We start from the raw sequence: 18,833 nt of genomic DNA on the forward strand, positions 1-18,833 counted from the left end.
GTCGAGGCAGGCTGATTTTTGGGGACTATTTTATCTTGCATTTTTAAAAAATAAACGAGCTTTTATATAGCACAATATCCATTAAACATGCTCAAAGCACTTTACAAGGGGTCACTGGCCAACAGCAACATTTAACATGTAGGACGGGACATGACGCCTGATAGGCGATATAATTTTTTTTTTCGGGCAGAGACAATGCTGTTAATGGCCAGGTACTCATTTTACACCTGAGTATGGTGAGAGAAAGTGAGTAAAGAGCCTTTTCCAAGGGCTCAACTATGCGCCGAGTGAGACTCGAACCCAAGACCTTCCAATCTGAAAGCGAGTGTCATACCACCACTAGACCACATAGCCGCACTGTCTGGCACTGTTTCTTTCACACTTTTTCAGATGTTCATCTTACACTAATGCATGATCCCTAATTTGTTATGTTTATGTGTTCATAAGAGATTTTGTGTGTATGAAAGGTGCTAGACAAAGCAAAAAAGATCTTTATCTTATTTATTTCTTGCTTTGTCTGAGACCTTTCATACACACTTGTTCAGATCTTTATCTTATTATACTGGTGCCTGCTCCTTAATTTCTTTAAAGAGATTTTGTGTGCAATTTTAAACATTCTCACCACTAGTGATTCATGACTTGATCAAACATATACATTTTTGTTTTGTGTTTTTCAGGGACTGGGCACAGATGAAAATGTTTTAGTCGAAATCATATGTACCCGCACCAATGCACAACTCACAGCTATAAAAACTTCTTACAAAACTAGTAAGTAGGATGGAAAGTCAAAACTAAAGTTAATCAATTCAAAGAGAGATAAATATTAAATTAGAGAAATCACAATATATTTGCATAATCTAACCCTTTTAGGTCTTACATTGGTGTAGTGGTACATTCTTGGGCACACATACAACCTAAATTCAGCCTGCGAGTTCAAGCCTGCAGTTAGACACCTCAACATTTTGCCCCTGGGGAATGCATATATATTTGCAATTTACTCTGTCTATTCAGCAGTTATTGGGTTTTTGGATCTATTAGATCTGGTAGAAAGGTCTTTATGATAGACGAGCAATTAATCCAAAGGGCTGCAAGCAATTTTGTTATCGTCAAACACAACAGAAACTGAGATTAAAAAAATCTAGCTTCATGGGCGTGATGGTTCTAAAGGACGATACAATGTGTAAGGTGAAGTCGAGTTTTATTTCGATTAGTTTTAAATCTTTCCATAGACCCGGGTTCACTCCCCTCTAGTGTCCACTTCATTGAGTCCCTGGTTCACTCCCCACAGCTGTCCACTTCCCATAACGTCGGAGAGTTTCATGGGTTTCTGCGAGTTTGGTAAAAAAAAAAGAAAAGAAACACCCATTTTTGTCGATTACTTTGTTGAAATCTTGTGAAAAAAAAAATAAGACAGAAAGGACTCCAAGAGGAGAAGACTACTATAAACCATTCATTAAGTGATATCCAGGCATAAAATCAGTTAGTACTCTCTTGGCATCTTTTGGAGACCTTGAATCATCAGATAAACTCTAAACTTTTAAAACACCCAGACCGTTGTTCTATAAGGCAAAGATGACAAGTATTTTCCTCTTCATCCCACTAATTAAATGACAAAAATAGATGTTTCCTCTGACTGATGGAAAAGATATTTGTCAGGTTTTGAAAGTCACCCCTCCCCCTTAGTAAAAGAAAAGAAAAGAAATTCATGATGCATCATCGTGGTGCCAGTAGCATGAATTGGAATAGAATAGTGTCTTGCAACAAAAGTTAAGCAAGGTTGAGAGTGGTCAGTGCCTAGACAGATAACATTACCCTGGCCGCGATGTTGTGTCCTAGAGTAAGGCACTTTTCACACATATTTCCTTTTTTTATTTGTGACCGTATTGTGTCAGAGTGACCTGGCACTGAGAATTATATTTAAGTCTAAATTATAAAATTTGACTTTAATTTATTGGAAAAAGTAAATGTATTTTCTCAAAATGCCAAAAACTTAAAATCTTGCACCTATGATCACGTCACTCTTAAAACCAATTTTGTTTGTTTGTTTTTGTCTCTGAGATTTCTTCTTCTTCTTCGTCTTCTTCTTCTTGTTCTTATTCTTATTGTCATTATCATTATCATCATCATCATCATCATCATCATCATCATCATCATCATCATCATCATCATCATCATCATCATCATCATTATCATTATTATTATTATTTTCATTATTATTATTATTATTATTATTATTATTATTATTATTATTATTATTATTATTATTATTGCTTGTTTTTAATGCTATAAACGATTACTAAAAGCGTGTTATCCCTTTATTATTATAATTGTTAGAATATTTTGTTCCGAGAGATGTTATGACTATTGGCCAACGGCCTAAAATAAACATTTGTTGTTGTTGTTGTCTCATAATAGCATATTGATGCAGTAAATGACATTTTATACTGACGCCTCCTGTGTTTGTGTGAGTAAGCTAGAAAAATTAAAATGTCCATGTTTCACTATAACATTCATTCAGTGTTTGGCAAGGAGCTAGAGGAAGATGTGGCCGGTGATACATCAGGACATTTCAAACGCCTGCTGGTTGGATGTCTACAGGCCAACAGACCAGAGGGGACAGAGTTTGACAGAAATAAAGCTAAAGTAGATGCGCAGGTAGGTATTTCAACATGTTGTCTTTTAACCCGTGAAAATGCTCAATATATAAATATTTACATCTGCTATTTTTTGTTTTGTTGTTTGTTGGTTGTTGTTGTTTTTGTTTGTTTGTTTTGGGGGGGGGGGGGGTTCGTTTTTTATCTTGGGTTTTTTTTTCTCTTATTTTTTAGGGGTGGGGGGTTGTATTTTGCTTTGTTTTTTAATTGATTTTCTGTATTAACGACATTTATTATTACGAATGTAAGTAGACTTAGATATACAGATATTTTGTCAGCCTTCTTTTCTTTACTTTGATGTTATCTAGTTCAGGGCACCAAGTTGTAAAGTCTGAAAATTGAAATTGATTATTTAAGCGATTCCATTTTTAGATGATCTATAAATATCCAGTGTTATTGTTTCTTATTTAATTATTTTTAAAGTACTCTCTTTAAAATGGATGTGGGTGATACTTTCTATTTATGTTCATTTCTCTGAATCTTCTATCTCATTTTTTTAAAAACTCTTTAAAAATAAAAAGGCACTTCATGAGGCAGGAGAGAAGAAGTGGGGCACTGATGAATCTCAATTCCACAAGATCTTGGTGTCTCGTAGCTACCCACAGCTGAGAGCGACATTCCAGGAATATGCCAAGCTGGCAAACAAGGACATTGAAGACACGATCAAGTCAGAAATGAGTGGAGATTTGGAAGAAGGAATGTTAGCCATCGGTAAGATTTTATTGTACTTATATTGGGGCGTTTTTCCTGATAGCTCAATTGGTAGAGAATTTGCCTCATGAACAAAGAGATCAGTCTGGGTCTCAGGTTGAGTCACGATTTGATTTGATTTTATTTTGTTAGACATCTTTATTTGTTCTCCCAACAATTGGGTTTCTGTGTCTGTTTGATCTTGTGGAAAGTACTTTCTTATACAGTGATGATAACGGCAAAATGTCAAAAAGGAGGAAAGTGAAATGGTCCATCGGTCAAAGTCAAATGAAATCAAATATCATAGTTTTGTGATATTATGTATTATTATTAAAATTTATTGCAACTACAAGTGCATATCTACTCTCATCATAAGAGATATAATTAAATTTTATCTAAATATTGAGTATTGTCCTATTCTTAACATGATTTTTAAGGCCTACAATATATATATCACCTACATCATAAGATTATAATTAACTTTTGACCAAAAGACCGGAAAGTATTTTTTTTTTCTTTACAAAGCAGGCTGCAGTGTCTTTTTTAATGAAACTTGTGGTTATTTGGTAATGCAATTTATACACGAGACTAATGAATCTTTAAGAAATCGTAAAATATAAGTAAAAAGAAGTCACTAATTGATCACCTTTACTTATTATAATATAATATCACCTCTCTATAATAGAGGCATCTAATTACATGAAGATAGAAGTGTTGCTTTTTTATCTTCCCTCGACACTTGTCGTGATATAAAGATCATAACATAAAATTCCATAAAGCCTCATTTTGGTGTTTTAAAAAAGCAAACAGTCGTAAATATTGATCTTTTATTTGATTTGAGAGAGAGAGAGAGAGAGAGAGAGAGAGAGAGAGAGAGAGAGAGAGAGAGAGAGAGAGAGAGAGAGAGAGTTCTCTGCTAGAATAGTCGATGAATTGATTTTTCTTTTTTAATTAAAAGGAAGTTGTAAATATATTTTTTTATGCAATTCTTGTTCGACAACTGTACTATCACGCTACAACTACATAGAAAAAAAAAACAAAACAAAAAACACAAAAACATTAGCCCCATCCTTTTCCCTTTCGACTCATCAATAATAAACTTGAAGCATAAGCACACCAGTTCACTCACGATAACCATAATTTGAGTCCCCTATGTCAGTACTACAAATTTATTTTTTTATACTTTCTGAAGCCAAGTCCAAATTTTAACCTTCATTTTGCTACAACCAACTTCCCGTGATTAAATGACTTTATGACTAGGCTCTTCGAATGCTCCTGTTTAACTAAAGACAGAAACTACCATAATGATAAAATGAATAGCATTCATTTAGAACTTTACTCTGTAACAAAAGCCTCTCAATCTACCAGGGACGTCTTTTTTCTTTTTCTTTTGTCTCATTTTGTTATTAAAAGTTGTCAAATTAAACCCACCTTAAAGAATAATAATACTACTACAGTGCTCTCTGAATTCTAGCTTATCGAATTCCAGCAGATTCTGCAATACGAGCTGAGTGACTGAATGTATTGGTTACCTTCAGTGAGCATCAGATTTTGTCACGCTCGGATTCAAGCACGCTTTTTGCCTTCTCCCAAGAGTATGTTAGAATCCAGCAAGTACTGTATAGCGGTTAGATGATTTAGATGAGATTTTAAAATTAACCCTTATTCCCCTTTATTTTTCAGTACGAGTGATCCGAGGGAAGGCTGCATACTTTGCATCAGAGCTTCAGAGAGCCATGAAAGGTCTGGGCTCTGAAGACGACACGATTGTCAGGATTGTATCATCACGATGTGAGGTGGACATGGTGCAGATTAAGGAGGAATTCCAGAAGCAGTTCAAGCAGACATTAGCAATGTTTATTTCTGTGAGTTTACTTTTGAAAGTTTTACTGCGCTTGTGTTTTAGTTTGGCTGTTATATCCATAAAAAGTACGAGGAAAACAATGAGAACTTGCAGTAATGTCATTTCGTTTTACATCCCTATTTCTCAAACTTTTAACGAGTGTCTGAAAGCAAAAGTTCTGAATTGAACCATATAATTTTAATCTTTTTACGAATTTTTTTTGGAACACATTATTACTAAATTAATCACAAATCACATCACTACTATTGTCTTCTGTTTTTTGTTGTTTTTTTTTTGTTTTTTAAGGGTTTTACAGCGCTTGCAACACATTTAGCAGCGCCAGTAAAAAGAAGAAAATGGGACAGTAAAAAGTTCTAGAATTACAATTAAAGCATCCAAGAAAAAGTAAGACAAAGGGGAACTGGGAACAAATAGGGATCAGATGTAGATTCCAAGAGCATACCATCAATGTTCTTAGTTTGAGATCACCAATAAGTCTCATCCGGACACAAGCACGGCCCCCACTAAGAGGAATACACTCAAATGCTTACATTATAAATTAGAACAAATATAATAATACATAACAGAGAGATGATTTACAAGGAAAAAATATCATCTCCCAAAACAATAACTATGCATTCGACTGTTTCCCTCCCAGCCAGGACCCCGACCAGGGCCAGGACAAAACCAAGCAATCTCATTCCAAGACAAAGACAGAATGCAAGTTGGAAAACAGATATAGGGGGATAGAAGACACAATAAGTACCTCCCTGCCCACTATGGGAGGTAGGAACCCCACCCAGATTGTCTTCTGTGAAAACCTAAAGACATTGTATAAGATAAATAAGAGATAGTTTGTCATTATCCAATGGCAAGGAAAGTTATCTCCATCTCTACCCTCTGGCTTCTAATCAATACACATCACAAGTTCAGAACTAGGAAATCTGTTTCAAGCCTCAGTCATAATCTATCAATAGACAGAGCCAAATGAGCACATCAATATCAATTATAATGTTGAATTCAGCAGAGAACTAACTCTCCATCGATGCAATCTTTACTAACATAATAATAAGAAAGCCCAATTATGGAGTGATAATGAAGAAATTACTCAACCAACAGAACCGGTGTGTAGCAAAGTGGCAGCAATCAAGATCTTGTATAGATTTTCCCATCAGCATTCTAAAGAAGATTCCCCTTTTTTATTTCAGAGTTTACAAGATGTTTCTTTTATTAGAGAAGCAGATCACCATCAATATTTTTTTTTCAAATCCAATTAGTAGAAGTAAAAGCCAACAAAGAATTCATCTTCAAATCAACCCATTTAAGAGTTCCGATACAATCCCGATAGACAGTGAATTGATGCTTGGTATTTGTTGCGAGTTTCCCTCCTTGTTTAAAAAATGTTTTTCTCCTACCGAGACAAAGGGCTTATAAAGCCATTTTACAGTTATCACAGATAGATTATATCAATATACCCACCATGCACTGTATTCCATAAGTGTTGCTGTTCATAAGATACAATGCTTTGTTGATTAAGTGAGTTTGTGCATTAAAATAAAAACTGCTAGTACTTCAATTATTTTCATTTTATCTTTTTTTCACTATTTGACAGGATGATTGTTCAGGTGACTACCGCAAGATGTTGCTGACCCTAATAGGTGAAGAGAAGTCTATCAAAAAGTAGATAATATGATGAACAGCAGCAAGATTAATCACCATTTTACTCAATATTCATATTAACAATATTACTATGGATGTAATATACTACATATGTACAAGCATTACCACTAACTCAGAGTTGTCAACCCACGCTTCCAGGAAAATTGGATGAAACTTTTGAAAATCAGGATTTTTAATTTTATAATCAGGATTTTTTTCCCCGATACCAAAAACACACACCAAAAAATTGATTTCTAATTTGTCACCAAAATGATAAGACATTTAACTACAATTTTTCATACTGAAGTCCAGTAGAAATATTATATAAACACTCCGAGATTGTCAATTTATTTAATTTAAGACACTAAAAAATACTGGAGTTGGCAGCTCGGCCAATGACGTTGATCTCAAATATCAGTCTCAGGAAGGAGTTGCCATTTTTTAAAGTACAACTTCACGTTAGTTTTAATAATAACAAAAATGGACTATATTTAATTTAGTAATTATTATATTTATTTCAAGTTCCTGTAATATCATTATTGCTACAGATCTGCATTTTTCTTCCAGAGATTAAAAAAAAGAATAATAATCGGATAATTATATTTCTTGTTCTAAGCTGTTTTGTTGTCTTAAGCTGTTTAATCACTCTTGTTATTGTTATCTTTGTGATCTAGGTACTACATTTTGTAATGTTTTGAGCTTTGCGAAAATATTCGTGACAGATTTTTTTTAATGTTATACAACTTAACTGTTATTATCAATACCCTTGTTTTTGTATGTTGTTGTATGACATAAATTGATAAACAATAGTCGTACCAGGTGCCACATCTTATTTATTGTTATTATAATATGATTTTATTATTATTATTATTATTATTATTATTATTATTATTATTATTATTATTATTATTATAATTATTATTATTATTATTATTATTATTATTATTATTATTATTATTATTATTATTATTATTATTATTATCATTATCATTATCATCATCATCATCATCATAGAACGTAATAATATATTAGCTTTTAATTTATTTCAATGTTATTTGTACATTGTATTTAGAGGGAGATCTTACCATGTACAGTTATAATTGCATACATTCCATTAACATTTTAGATACAGATATCTTCAGAATAATATAGACAATTTTAATGATTATTTAATTTGTTGTTTGTTCATTTGTATCTCGTGTAATTATTGGTTATTGCACATGGTTAAAATGAAGGACATTTCAAAAGAAGTTCTGTAAAGCCGAAACAGATCTTTTTTCCCCACATACGTTCATTCATATTTTGCTAACCAATCAAAATTTCAAAATCTGTTCACAATGATTGGGTAACAAAATTAATCATGAAAATTAGCAGTGTCTGAGATTGCCTCTCTGCAAAACATCTCTAGTAATATTCTCCTATGTTCTGACTTTACTTCTAAAATTCACAAACAACAAGAAAGTGATACATTCAACATATACAATACATAACACTAACACCGCATTAGAAGAAGTGAACAAGGCGAAATATCTAGGAGTGACAATAACTAACAAATTAAGTTGGAAAGATCATGTTACAAACGTATGCAAAAAAAAAAAAACCCTACTTTAGGCTCCCTCAAAAACGAAACTCATACGACAGCAGGAGGGAAATAAAATTAAAGTAAAGTGCTATGAAGCCTTTCTTAGACTTAGACCTACACTAGAATATAGCAGCTCTGTCTGGGACCCTCATCACAAATCAGAAATCTAAGAAATCAAAGAAATATAAAATAGATCAGTGAAATTTATAAATCAAAACAAAATAAAAAACACAAAACTGATTTAGATCTTGAACTGCTATAACAGAGAAGAAAGCATGACAAAGTGACAATATTTTGCAAAGGCCTAGACGACCAAGTGAAATTACCCCTCAACAAAATAAGAGGAAACGATCTGAGTTTTATGATACCCCACTCAGGAGTGGATGCCCACTTGTATTCGTTCATACCATCGTCATTGAGACCGTGGAAGTGGAATAAGTCTCACATCTCCCATAAAAGAAAAATACTGTGGTCTGTGGACTCTTCAAAACTGAAGTTACAGACTTAAAAAGGAAGAAGAAGACAAAGAAATCCTTGCAAGAAAAACTAGTAAGACAAGTGGAGATATACAGGTCAATCAGTTCTTTGTCAGAGGGACTCAAGATGTATAGTGGAATCATGATAAAGTCAACACCATCTGACTGGAAAGATTGGTTGACATTATCCATGAAACTAACACAGATAAAGAACAGAAAATTTGGGACCAACATGTGGTTATGTGGTCTAGTGGTATGACACTCGCTTTCTGATCGGAAGGTCCTGGTTTCGAGCCTCGCTAGGCGCATAGTTGAGTCCTTGGAGAAGGTTATTTACTCACAGTCTCTCACCGTACTCAGGTGTAAAATGAATACCTGGCCATTGTCTCTGTCCGAAATAAATTGTAATATCGCCTAACAGGCGTCATGTCCGGTACTACATGTTAAACGATGCTGTTGACCAGGGACCCCTTGTAGAGCGCTTTGATCATGTTCAGTGGATATTGCGCTATATAAAAGCTTAATTTAATTTAAGGTGTTGACTTTATGCACATTCCACCGTACTACGCATGAAACAACTCTTTTTGGAGTGTTGGATGGTGGCAAATGAAGAGAGTTCCTCTCGCAGCCAAATGATGCTGTTCCAGTCAGGTCTAGGATTCAACTCCCCATCGCTGTGAAAGTTTCTCTCCTTCGTTCAATTCTTCTCGTCTTGTAGTCTTGAGATATGACTAAGCTTTACTTGCAAGAAAAAAGATAAAGACAAGTGGAGATTAACTAGTCAGCCTGAGTCATGCACTGCTTTGTGGTCCTGTGGTATTGGTATGACATTCAACTTCTAACTATCAGGTCCCTGGCATTAACAGTCCTTGGAGAAGGCTCTTTTCTCACCGTACTCAGGTGCAAATTGAGTTCCTGGTCAGTAACAGCATTGTTGCTATCAGATGAAATAAAAATGTGACGTTGCTTTACTGGCATTGTGTCCTGTCTTACATTTTAAGTGTTACTATTGTCTTGTAAAGCACTTTAAGCACATTTAATGGATAATGGATATATTTAGGTGGAAAGAGAGATCAGAGAAAACCTCAACTCAACCCTGGACTGAACTCGGTAAGCCCCTCTCCTGGCAGGGGTTAGAGCCCTAAGAGAATAAATTTAACCCCCCCCCCCCCTCTCTCTCTCTCTAGAGCTACATCAGCTGAAGTCCACATCCCAACGAATATAATATAATATATAAGTTCCTTTTTACCCATAAGATTTGTTTTTTTACGGGTTTTGCAGTACTTGTGACCTTTGAATTTGGGGTCATGTCAGCACCATGAAAAAAGTAAGATGACAGGGCTGAAGTTAAAAGCACCAGAGTAAAAATAAGACAAAGGGACTGGTTCAAATAGGGAACAGAAGATTCCATGAGCAATATATCAATGTACCTATTGTGACATTATTTGAACTCCCATCCAGGCAAAGGATCCCGCTGAGATGGATACACTCAAACACTTCCACAGTACAACATATTCAAAACTAAATACTGTAAAATAGTACACGAAGAGATCATTTTCATGCAAGAAAAAAAAAAATTCTTTTTTTTTTTTTAATGAAGCTTCATTTGACTACCTCCCTCTCAGCTAAGGGTCCATTACAAATATGAGCAACCTCAATTCAGAACAAAGACAAAGAGCAACATGGAAAGATAAAACAGATTTAGGGGGATAGAAGACACAGCAAAAACGACCTCTTGTTTGTTGTTTTTAAAGGTTTTACGGCGCTTGCAACACATTCAGGTCATATCAGCGCCAGTAAAAAGAAGAAAATTGGATAGTGAAAAGATTTAGGTGTACAATTAAAAGGACTTGAGGAAAAAGTAAGACAAGGGGGAATTGGTTCAAGTAGGAAACAGATTTAGATTCCAAGAGCACATTATCAGTGTAATTTGTGATCACCTAAAAGTCTCACCCAAACACCAGCATAAGATCCCACTAAGAGGAATACACTCAAATGCTTATACATTATACATTCAAAATAACAAATATAACACTACATAACAGAGAGATGATTTACAAGGAAAAAGATATCATCTCCCAAAACAATAACTGCATTTGACTGTTTCCCTCCCAGCCAAGCTCTACGGCCAGCCCCAGGGCAAAACCAAGTAATCTCATTCCAAGACAAAGACAGAAAGCAAATTAGAAAACAGATATAAGGGGAAAGAAGACACAGTAAGTACCTCCCTGCTCACTATGGGAGGTCAGGAACCCCACCCAGAAAAATGACTTTTCAGCCCCCAGAGAGTTGATATTATTATTAGACAATCAGCTATGTAGCAACTCCGTTCTATTTCAATGGCACTGTTTATCTAATCCACACAGAGCTACAAACCCTTTTCTACACATTGGAAGAATCGTAAATATGAAAAAACAGAATTCAAGATGAAAAAGCAGAATACTGACAAAAGTTTGCGAAGTGGTACACTTGAAGTATCTTTCTCAAAATCAACATAACAATAAAATAATACATAATAAGGTTCTGTTTATTCATCCTCAAGCAGAGATTTGTCTTTGGGTCTATTCAAAGGAGACTGGAATAACCCAGGTGTCAGCCGCCGCTCATCACTGCAAATTGAGCTAGGGAGAGGTGGCTTGATTCGGTCCACATAAAGCAGTGAATATTCAAACTCGGTATATTTCCGGTATAAAGCAGATCCCCTACTGTTGTTACACTGCCCCCCCCCCCCCCCCCCCCCAGTACAAGCAGATCCCTACCGTTGTTACACTAGTCAAGTCATTTTAGGGAAGGCATGGTTTCCTCGAACCTTTTTGCATGTCCCAAGGAGTTTGAGGAAACAGTGTACTCAGATGGATGATAAAAATATTCTTCCCAGATTATTGTAAAATTAACTTCTGTGTGTATCTCACCAACCTTAAATTCATAGAATTTGACCGAGCTCTGTGGGATTGCATGATAAAGATTTTACACAGAATAGTAGGAAGCTCTGTCCACAGTTGGATAAAACTATAAAAAATATTGAAAAATGACAATTCACACAAATACACAAAATTGAATTGAAACTAAAGACCGAGTCTGCCTTTTTTTTTTTAAACTTTATTAATAAATCTGAACCATATTTTCACTTTCAAATAAATAAATTCAGACAGACAATTGCAAATAAGTAACAAGAGACTAGCAGACCAAATGCTTGACAAACTGTACTGCTCCCAAACATCCAAACACACACACGACCATGCCCACAGACCAGCACCTACACATCAAAACACACACACACACACACTTTGCCTCTCAAATCAGTTTACTACCAACATCCATTTCCTTGCAAATATCCATACAACTACCATAACCAGACAGCTACTCTCTCAATATCAATATCAGTATCGTGCAAATGAAGAATCCGTAGCCCATGTCTTTAAGAGCCCCTGAAATGATAAGCAAAGAAAGAAAGGTTAAGGAACGACAGTCTATTCGTTTTCTTTTGTTTCCAATCCAAATCTGAGCATTAATTACTGAAAAAAGAAAACTGTATGTTCTATAAACAAAGCAGTATGATCAAAGTAAATACTTAAGAATTCAGTGCTGCCAACCCTGGCCCATGTAAATGTGTACAATGGAGAGGCAAAATGAGTAAGATTTTGAAAAAAATGCGTACAATTCTTAAAAAATCGATAATTAGCACTAAATCTGATAATGGGCAATTAGACTATACTAGCAATGATATAATCAATAGTTGAAAGAATGAATAAGCTAACATTTTAAGATGATAAATAAGATCAACTTCCAGATCCATATATAATTCTGATGGGTCAAGAAACATTTAGTGTTTAAGGACACCAAAAAGCGTATGAATGCTAAAAATGCTTAAATAATAGAAATTTAATAATGCGTACAATCTTCAGAAAAATGTGTACAATGAATGAAAATGCGTAAAAATACGCATTTTTTACGTAAGGTTGGCACCACTGAGAATTGTGAAAAAATTTTTTGTTGAATTTATATATTCACAACTTGGGAAAAATGCAGCGCGACCCTGTCTCAATTATGCATCTGAGTCTAAGCTTTTATATAATCAATATAAGTGCTTGTTCCACTCACTTTTCTGAACTAAAAATTCACCCCAAATACTGGAGCATACTCAATGTTTCAATCATTTCTATGTTACATGTTTGTGTTGAGAATATATTGGCTATAAAGCTTAAAATGCTAGCCAACTAACTTCGGGGGGTTGTGTGTGTTGAACCCATGACCTCCAGAAGTCAGGGAGAGAGGGCCCAGTTAGATTTAGGTTTGAAGCGACATTTTTTTTTTTGGGGGGGGGGGGGTCGTGTATAGCTCATACGGTAGAGTCATAATCTCCCTGGCCAGACAGAGTGGTCATACCAGTGAGGTTGAGCCACCATCGCCGACGCGAAGTTTTTTTTCTCTTTTGTCTTCTGGCAGTTCCCTACCCACTTAATTTCTTGTATATAATTAACAGTGCTTTCCCAAGTCCATCATATCGGGGGGTTTTTACCAACAATTTAAACAGAAAGTTTAAACAATGTAGAGCAAGCTCGTTGATAAAAAAAAGTAATGAGTGATGGAGACTGCAATGAATCAAATAATGTTTTAATGTTTAAGGCCACACATTTCCCGTGCAAACAAGCAAGCAACCACACTACTTAAACCAACCAGTACAGTACTTATCCCAACAGCTACTGATAATTTGAGTCTGAATCATGCAGTCCTTGTGTGTTTGATGCAATGAATAGCAGTAGATTGCATGATTGTTGATGGTTAAATGTGTGATCCACGAAACGAGCTCGACCATTGACTTTTAATTTTTTTTAATTTTTCGAATAATACCTTGTTTATCAAAAAGTAGAACATTGCAGTTGTTGATGGTGCTCAATGTTTACAATAGCCCATTTATACTTGACTCAGGCACCATATGAATAGGTGACATTGCCACATTTACCATCCTAATTGTGATGCAATCAAAGCATTGATTGTTTTTGTGTGATTCATAAGTATGACGTGCAACCCTTTTCCCTCTTAAGATTGAAATCTCAGGTATAATTATTTTCAAAGACATCAAATGGTGAATACTTACACAATGATGTTGTTGATGGGGATGTGGATCAACTTGACGAAGAATCCGATGAATCCCATAATGGCAAACCCAATAGCTGTGGCCATAGCAATTTTCTGGAACTCTGAGATAGTAAATAAAAGGGTTTTTTTATCAGTTTTGGTCCAAGAAAAAAATCGGATCAAGGTTCATTAGATTTACCATTTATTTATAACATATAATTGAATAATGATTATCAAAGCTTTGTGTCTGAAGTATAATCATGCAGATCTGGGATGTAGTATAAATTTATAAAATTCAGGAATTTGTTAAGAGTAACTTCTTGTCATAGGACAAAGGGTCCTATATCGGTAATTGGGTCAAATTGAAATATCAACATGTTATATATTCTTGAGCCAAACCCACATAAAAATCAATAAATGTCTTTAACAAAAATAAGATAACTTGATAGATAAAAGCAAACGTTTTTTTTAGCTCTCTTGTAAAAAACATTTTCCCCTATATATGCAGCCCTTTATCTTCAGACGACAACTCTGGTAGCTGATTATGGAAAATTTCTAAAAACAGGAAATTTTTTCTTGAGCAATTCACATCCACCAACATATATTTTTTTATTTTCGTACTTAATTCCCACCAACTCTATTCTAACTTGAAGTGGAAACTGAATCAACTTATAATGAAATATAAATAATACTTCAATTACATTTTCATAGCCTTACCTTTTCTGTCTGGCTTAGTACATTTTTTGACCAATCGAATTGAGTCTTTGGCAAAGGCCTTGGCAGGGTCAACAAATTGCATAACCTGATCCATTGTGCTGTTTAAAAAAAACCAAATTAATCAATAATATAACTGGAACAGAGACTTCAGGGATTATTTTGTTTTGCTCTTGTTTTGTTTTCTATTTTTTTTTTTTTTTGAGAGTTTTATCTGCAGTTGCAACACTCCTGAGTCATTTGAATGGCAATAAAAGGTTAGAACGCAATATTGAAACTGAGGGTGTACAGAAATAGACCACTAGACAATGTTTTGCAATATGGTACTTCTATTCCTATCATGATGGAATGGGCCGACCAATTTTCTCAACTCACATCTGCTCCAGATTGTTTTAACTGAGATATTTTGAAAGTAGACAATTATCATTAAAAAGCCGTTCAAAAATAAAAGCTTGTCACTGCTTCCAATTGAAATTCTATAAAGAGTTGACCTCTGGGTTACTTGGTTTGTTTTGGTCATTCGTCTCTAATGATACAAGAAATCTACCTTTGTCAGTGTGAGACAAAAATCAACTTTCTTACTTCCACCTGAATCTACTCTGCCTAAAAAAGGCGATCTCAAAAAAAAAAAAGAAGAGGACAAATTTTCTGAGCTCACATCTGCAAAAAACCATTGTGATTGTTGTGATGTCGTACCTCTTTTGAATGTAAAATAAAGCCTAGACTTAGGTTTAAACTAAAGACAGACCCTTCTACACTCACTTAAGTGATATTTTGAAAAAAGAAATTTCTTTATATATATGCAAATCCATTCACAATTGATGGAAAGTCTTGTGACTTTTGTAACATTGAGATTCTGTAAGGAATTGAATTAAAGTAAACAGATTTGTGCTATCAATAACAAAATAATGAATGATATTGTGAAAAAAAGAGACATGCCAAATTGAAAACTTCAAATTTAGTCATTTTTATGTAAATTTTTAGTAATTTGACAAGGAAATTCGTAATTTCTGAAAATGTGTACGAACAACCACAACATTATTATTATTATTATTATTATTATTATTATTATTATTATTATTATTATTATTATTATTTAATGAAATATGCATTTCATTGCCTACATCCCAAGATGACCACTCTTCATCAATTCAACTCCGTCATCAGGACAGTCCCCTTATTATTGATGACGATTTTGTATTTATTTTCAAAATTGAGAGTGCAAAAAAAAAAGGAATAGAAAAAGCATCTAGATTTTCTCTTCTTGTAATTAAGTCGCAACTCTGTGTATAGAAGATAATCGGGACTGTGAACATGGTGAGAACAAATGGACGTGCTAAGCTTTATTTTGATTTTATCGATCTCTCTGTCAAATTCAATTTGGCCATTAACTTTTAAAATATTTTCCGGAATAGAATTCCATATTCAGATGGTGCTTGGTGAAAACGAGTTGAGATGAATATTAATATTAACTCATGACTGCAGGACTTGGTATGAGTGCTGTTTTCTTTTGTCTGTGATAAGGCTGTTAATTGGGATCATTGTCAGTCCATGATGGGCCTTAAAGAGGACTTTGACTCAAGTCTGAATAGTCTTCCAATGCGAATGTGCAACAATAAGTTCTTTGGACTGGAATCTGAATAACCTCCCATGGCAGTAAATTTCAAACTTATTTTAGTTATTGAAAATTACATATGCAAATGAAAATAACAATAACTATCAACAAGCAGTCTAAACCTGCTTTATTTGACGAGAAAGACAATATCAAATAATATCAGTGATCAATTGGAAGTCCAGATAGAAATTAGTTTAATTAGTAACTGAGGTCTAAATGAAAAGCTATTCTAACAACTTTAAACGATGTCCAAATAAAATTAGGACAAAATAATATTCTGATAGTGTTATACAAGCAACAATCCTTTGACTGTACGAAGTAAGGGCATCAGCTGTGTCAGTCTGATATGGGAAAAACAGAATTTCTTCTGAACTCTTCTTCTGCTTTCTTTTACTTTTAGTTCCACTGTTACACCCTTTGCCTACTGCCCATACTGTCTCCCTTCTGTGTTTGTGCACGAACATTCAAGTTCAAGATAGGTTACTTATGGCACGCACGTTGGAGTTTTGAGTCCGAATATCCTCGAGAGACTATTCACTATTCAGACTCGAGTCCGAATTGCCGTAGTAATAATATAACATTTAGAAGAGTAAAATTAAAATCATAATAACTTTGAAACCGTTTTTACTAGATCTAAAAGGAGTATCATATAAAATGGTTTTTAAAGGCATATATGCCTTATGTAAAAAAAGAAATCATTATTTGTTTTCTATTTTTGATGTAGGTACCTACGTTGACGGTGACGTAGACCGTAGACTGCTGACCAACGAAAGTAAGGACCATTCTGAGAATGATTTTCGTTTATTTTCTCTGGTACAATTAGCCCTACTTTACGATCAAGAAAATCTTCCATCTCATTTTTTTACCTAAAACGAAATGTAAAACAAATGAATCACTTACACTTTGAAGTAATGCGATGGGTGGAATTGAAGTTTTAGTAGAAAAATATGGGACACTTATCCACTCAATCTGTGACAGATTTATGCTAAAAGGAAGAGGGAGAGAAATAGAAAGAGAGATTACTCTTGTCTGTAAACAGTCCGACGTGTCACTGTCATGCGCATTCAGACTAAATGATACCTATTTAACCGTTGTGTATTATGGTCCATTGCCCAGTGGTATAATATAATTTACCAGATTGCTCTTTAAATTTTATTTTAATATTAATAAAGAAGTAAAAGGTCCCCCAAAAATTAAAAGTTAAATGGAAGTTCCGGTTTGATCAATAAAACAAATTACATTATCAATGACTATGAAAAATGTTTTTTTCTCTGTTTGAGGAAAATTTTTGTCTAAAATCAAAGCCTTATCTCCACTGAGTAAAAATGTTTTTGAATTTTGAGAATCCATTCATAAATAAACAAGTTATGCAGTTTCAAAGGTGTCATTTATTTGGATGACCCGCAAAGAGGAAAAAAACGCGAAAATATGGGACGCTTTTTCGGCATTTTTTTTTCGACCTTTGGTTGTATCTTGCGTAATAAATAGATTAAAAGATTGAAGCTTGAAGAGCAAATTAGGATGGTGTTTTGTAAAATACGGGAAAAGTACTCGTCATATTCATATGAAATTTTACAACCAAAAAGAAGAAATGTTCATGTATTACCTTGTCAGCGACAAGACCTCCATGCCCGGTAGTTTTAGAAATATTTTACTCCAAAGAATAAAAATCTATTTTTAACGGTCTTCTGGTAATCGCGCGAGTTTTGTCGCTTGAGATAATCTAAAATGACCTTTTTTCTAACTGTGTGCCAACTTTCAGTCATATTCATCGATAAACAGCGTCGTAATTAATTTTTTTTAAATAGCATATACGAAACGGCTTCGTCCCATATTTTGACGCGAATTTGGGCACTTCGTGAGTGAAAAAGAGGCCCAAAGATTTGTGCGGGATAGTCATTGCTACATTACATATACTTGAACAATCTCGGGTTTACCGGTTATTTATTAACAGATACTATCTTAGTTCAGAGCACAGGAATAAAGAGGAGGGGCCTTCTCTTTATTTAAGAAGAGGTTCAGAGTTTCGGCACTTCGTTTTGGATTACATAAATTTTGTATGGAGATCGAGGACCTTCATCTCCTCTTGGTTGACACGTTCCTCGTTTCTGCGTGTATAAACACAACTTGTGGACAAAGCAATGCGCTGACAAAACACTTTTCCCCCCTTTGACCATTACTCAAAATGATATCGATCGATTAAGATTAACTCCAGTTCCTTCAGAGCCATTAGGTCCATGAAGCAGGGGTTTATCCTGGTTTCTATGGTTTCCCTTTGGATAGGACGCTAATCTATCGCGCAAGAGCAATGATTGGTTTGAAGCCAGAATTACTGAGATGGAGCCAGTCATTGATGCCAAGCACAGCGCACCTGTCAGCTATAAACATAAACCAAGTCAGAGGAACCTGCAGGCGTTGCGAGCTGCACGCAGCAAAGCACAGCAAACAGCACGACGTTGCGCCAACGACTACTGGCTTCAGTTGTCGGACAACATCCAGCAAGCGTCTGACAGTGGCATGA

The 18,833-nt window shown here is 34.7% G+C and overlaps 2 protein-coding genes across 2 annotated transcripts in view; one reads left to right on the top strand and one right to left on the bottom strand.

The window, feature by feature from the left end:
• LOC144957458 (annexin A6-like) overlaps nucleotides 1-7,426 on the top strand; it is a 34,456-nt gene extending 27,030 nt beyond the window's left edge. The window contains exons 23-27 of the mRNA XM_078888733.1: nucleotides 678-768; nucleotides 2,519-2,655; nucleotides 3,176-3,365; nucleotides 5,028-5,209; nucleotides 6,800-7,426. Of these exons, the coding sequence (XP_078744859.1) occupies nucleotides 678-768; nucleotides 2,519-2,655; nucleotides 3,176-3,365; nucleotides 5,028-5,209; nucleotides 6,800-6,871 (672 nt within the window). The 3' untranslated portion in view covers nucleotides 6,872-7,426. The remainder of the gene's footprint in view (nucleotides 1-677; nucleotides 769-2,518; nucleotides 2,656-3,175; nucleotides 3,366-5,027; nucleotides 5,210-6,799) is intronic.
• A 4,557-nt stretch (nucleotides 7,427-11,983) lies between these two features.
• On the bottom strand, nucleotides 11,984-17,367 carry LOC144957756 (protein transport protein Sec61 subunit gamma). The gene is made up of 4 exons (XM_078889152.1): nucleotides 17,213-17,367; nucleotides 14,701-14,798; nucleotides 14,003-14,105; nucleotides 11,984-12,332 (listed from the first exon to the last, which is right to left on the bottom strand). Exons 2-4 carry the CDS (start codon nucleotides 14,792-14,794, stop codon nucleotides 12,323-12,325), a joined length of 207 nt encoding a protein of 68 aa, XP_078745278.1. The 5' UTR covers nucleotides 14,795-14,798; nucleotides 17,213-17,367; the 3' UTR covers nucleotides 11,984-12,322.
• Nucleotides 17,368-18,833: the final 1,466 nt, after the last annotated feature.

This window comes from Berghia stephanieae, chromosome 12 (assembly GCF_034508935.2).
Source record: "Berghia stephanieae isolate SIO BIC M18660-M18661 chromosome 12, UCSD_Bste_1.3, whole genome shotgun sequence".
In the NCBI taxonomy this organism is placed as follows: Eukaryota; Metazoa; Mollusca; class Gastropoda; order Nudibranchia; family Aeolidiidae; genus Berghia; species Berghia stephanieae.

Coding starts and splice junctions, on each gene's coding strand:
- LOC144957756 (XM_078889152.1), bottom strand. CDS start 14,794: ATGGATCAGGTTATGCAATTTGTTGACCCTGCCAAGGCCTTTGCCAAA. Junction 14,106..14,700: donor TACTAAGCCAGACAGAAAAG/GTAAGGCTATGA, acceptor TTACTATCTCAG/AGTTCCAGAAAATTGCTATG.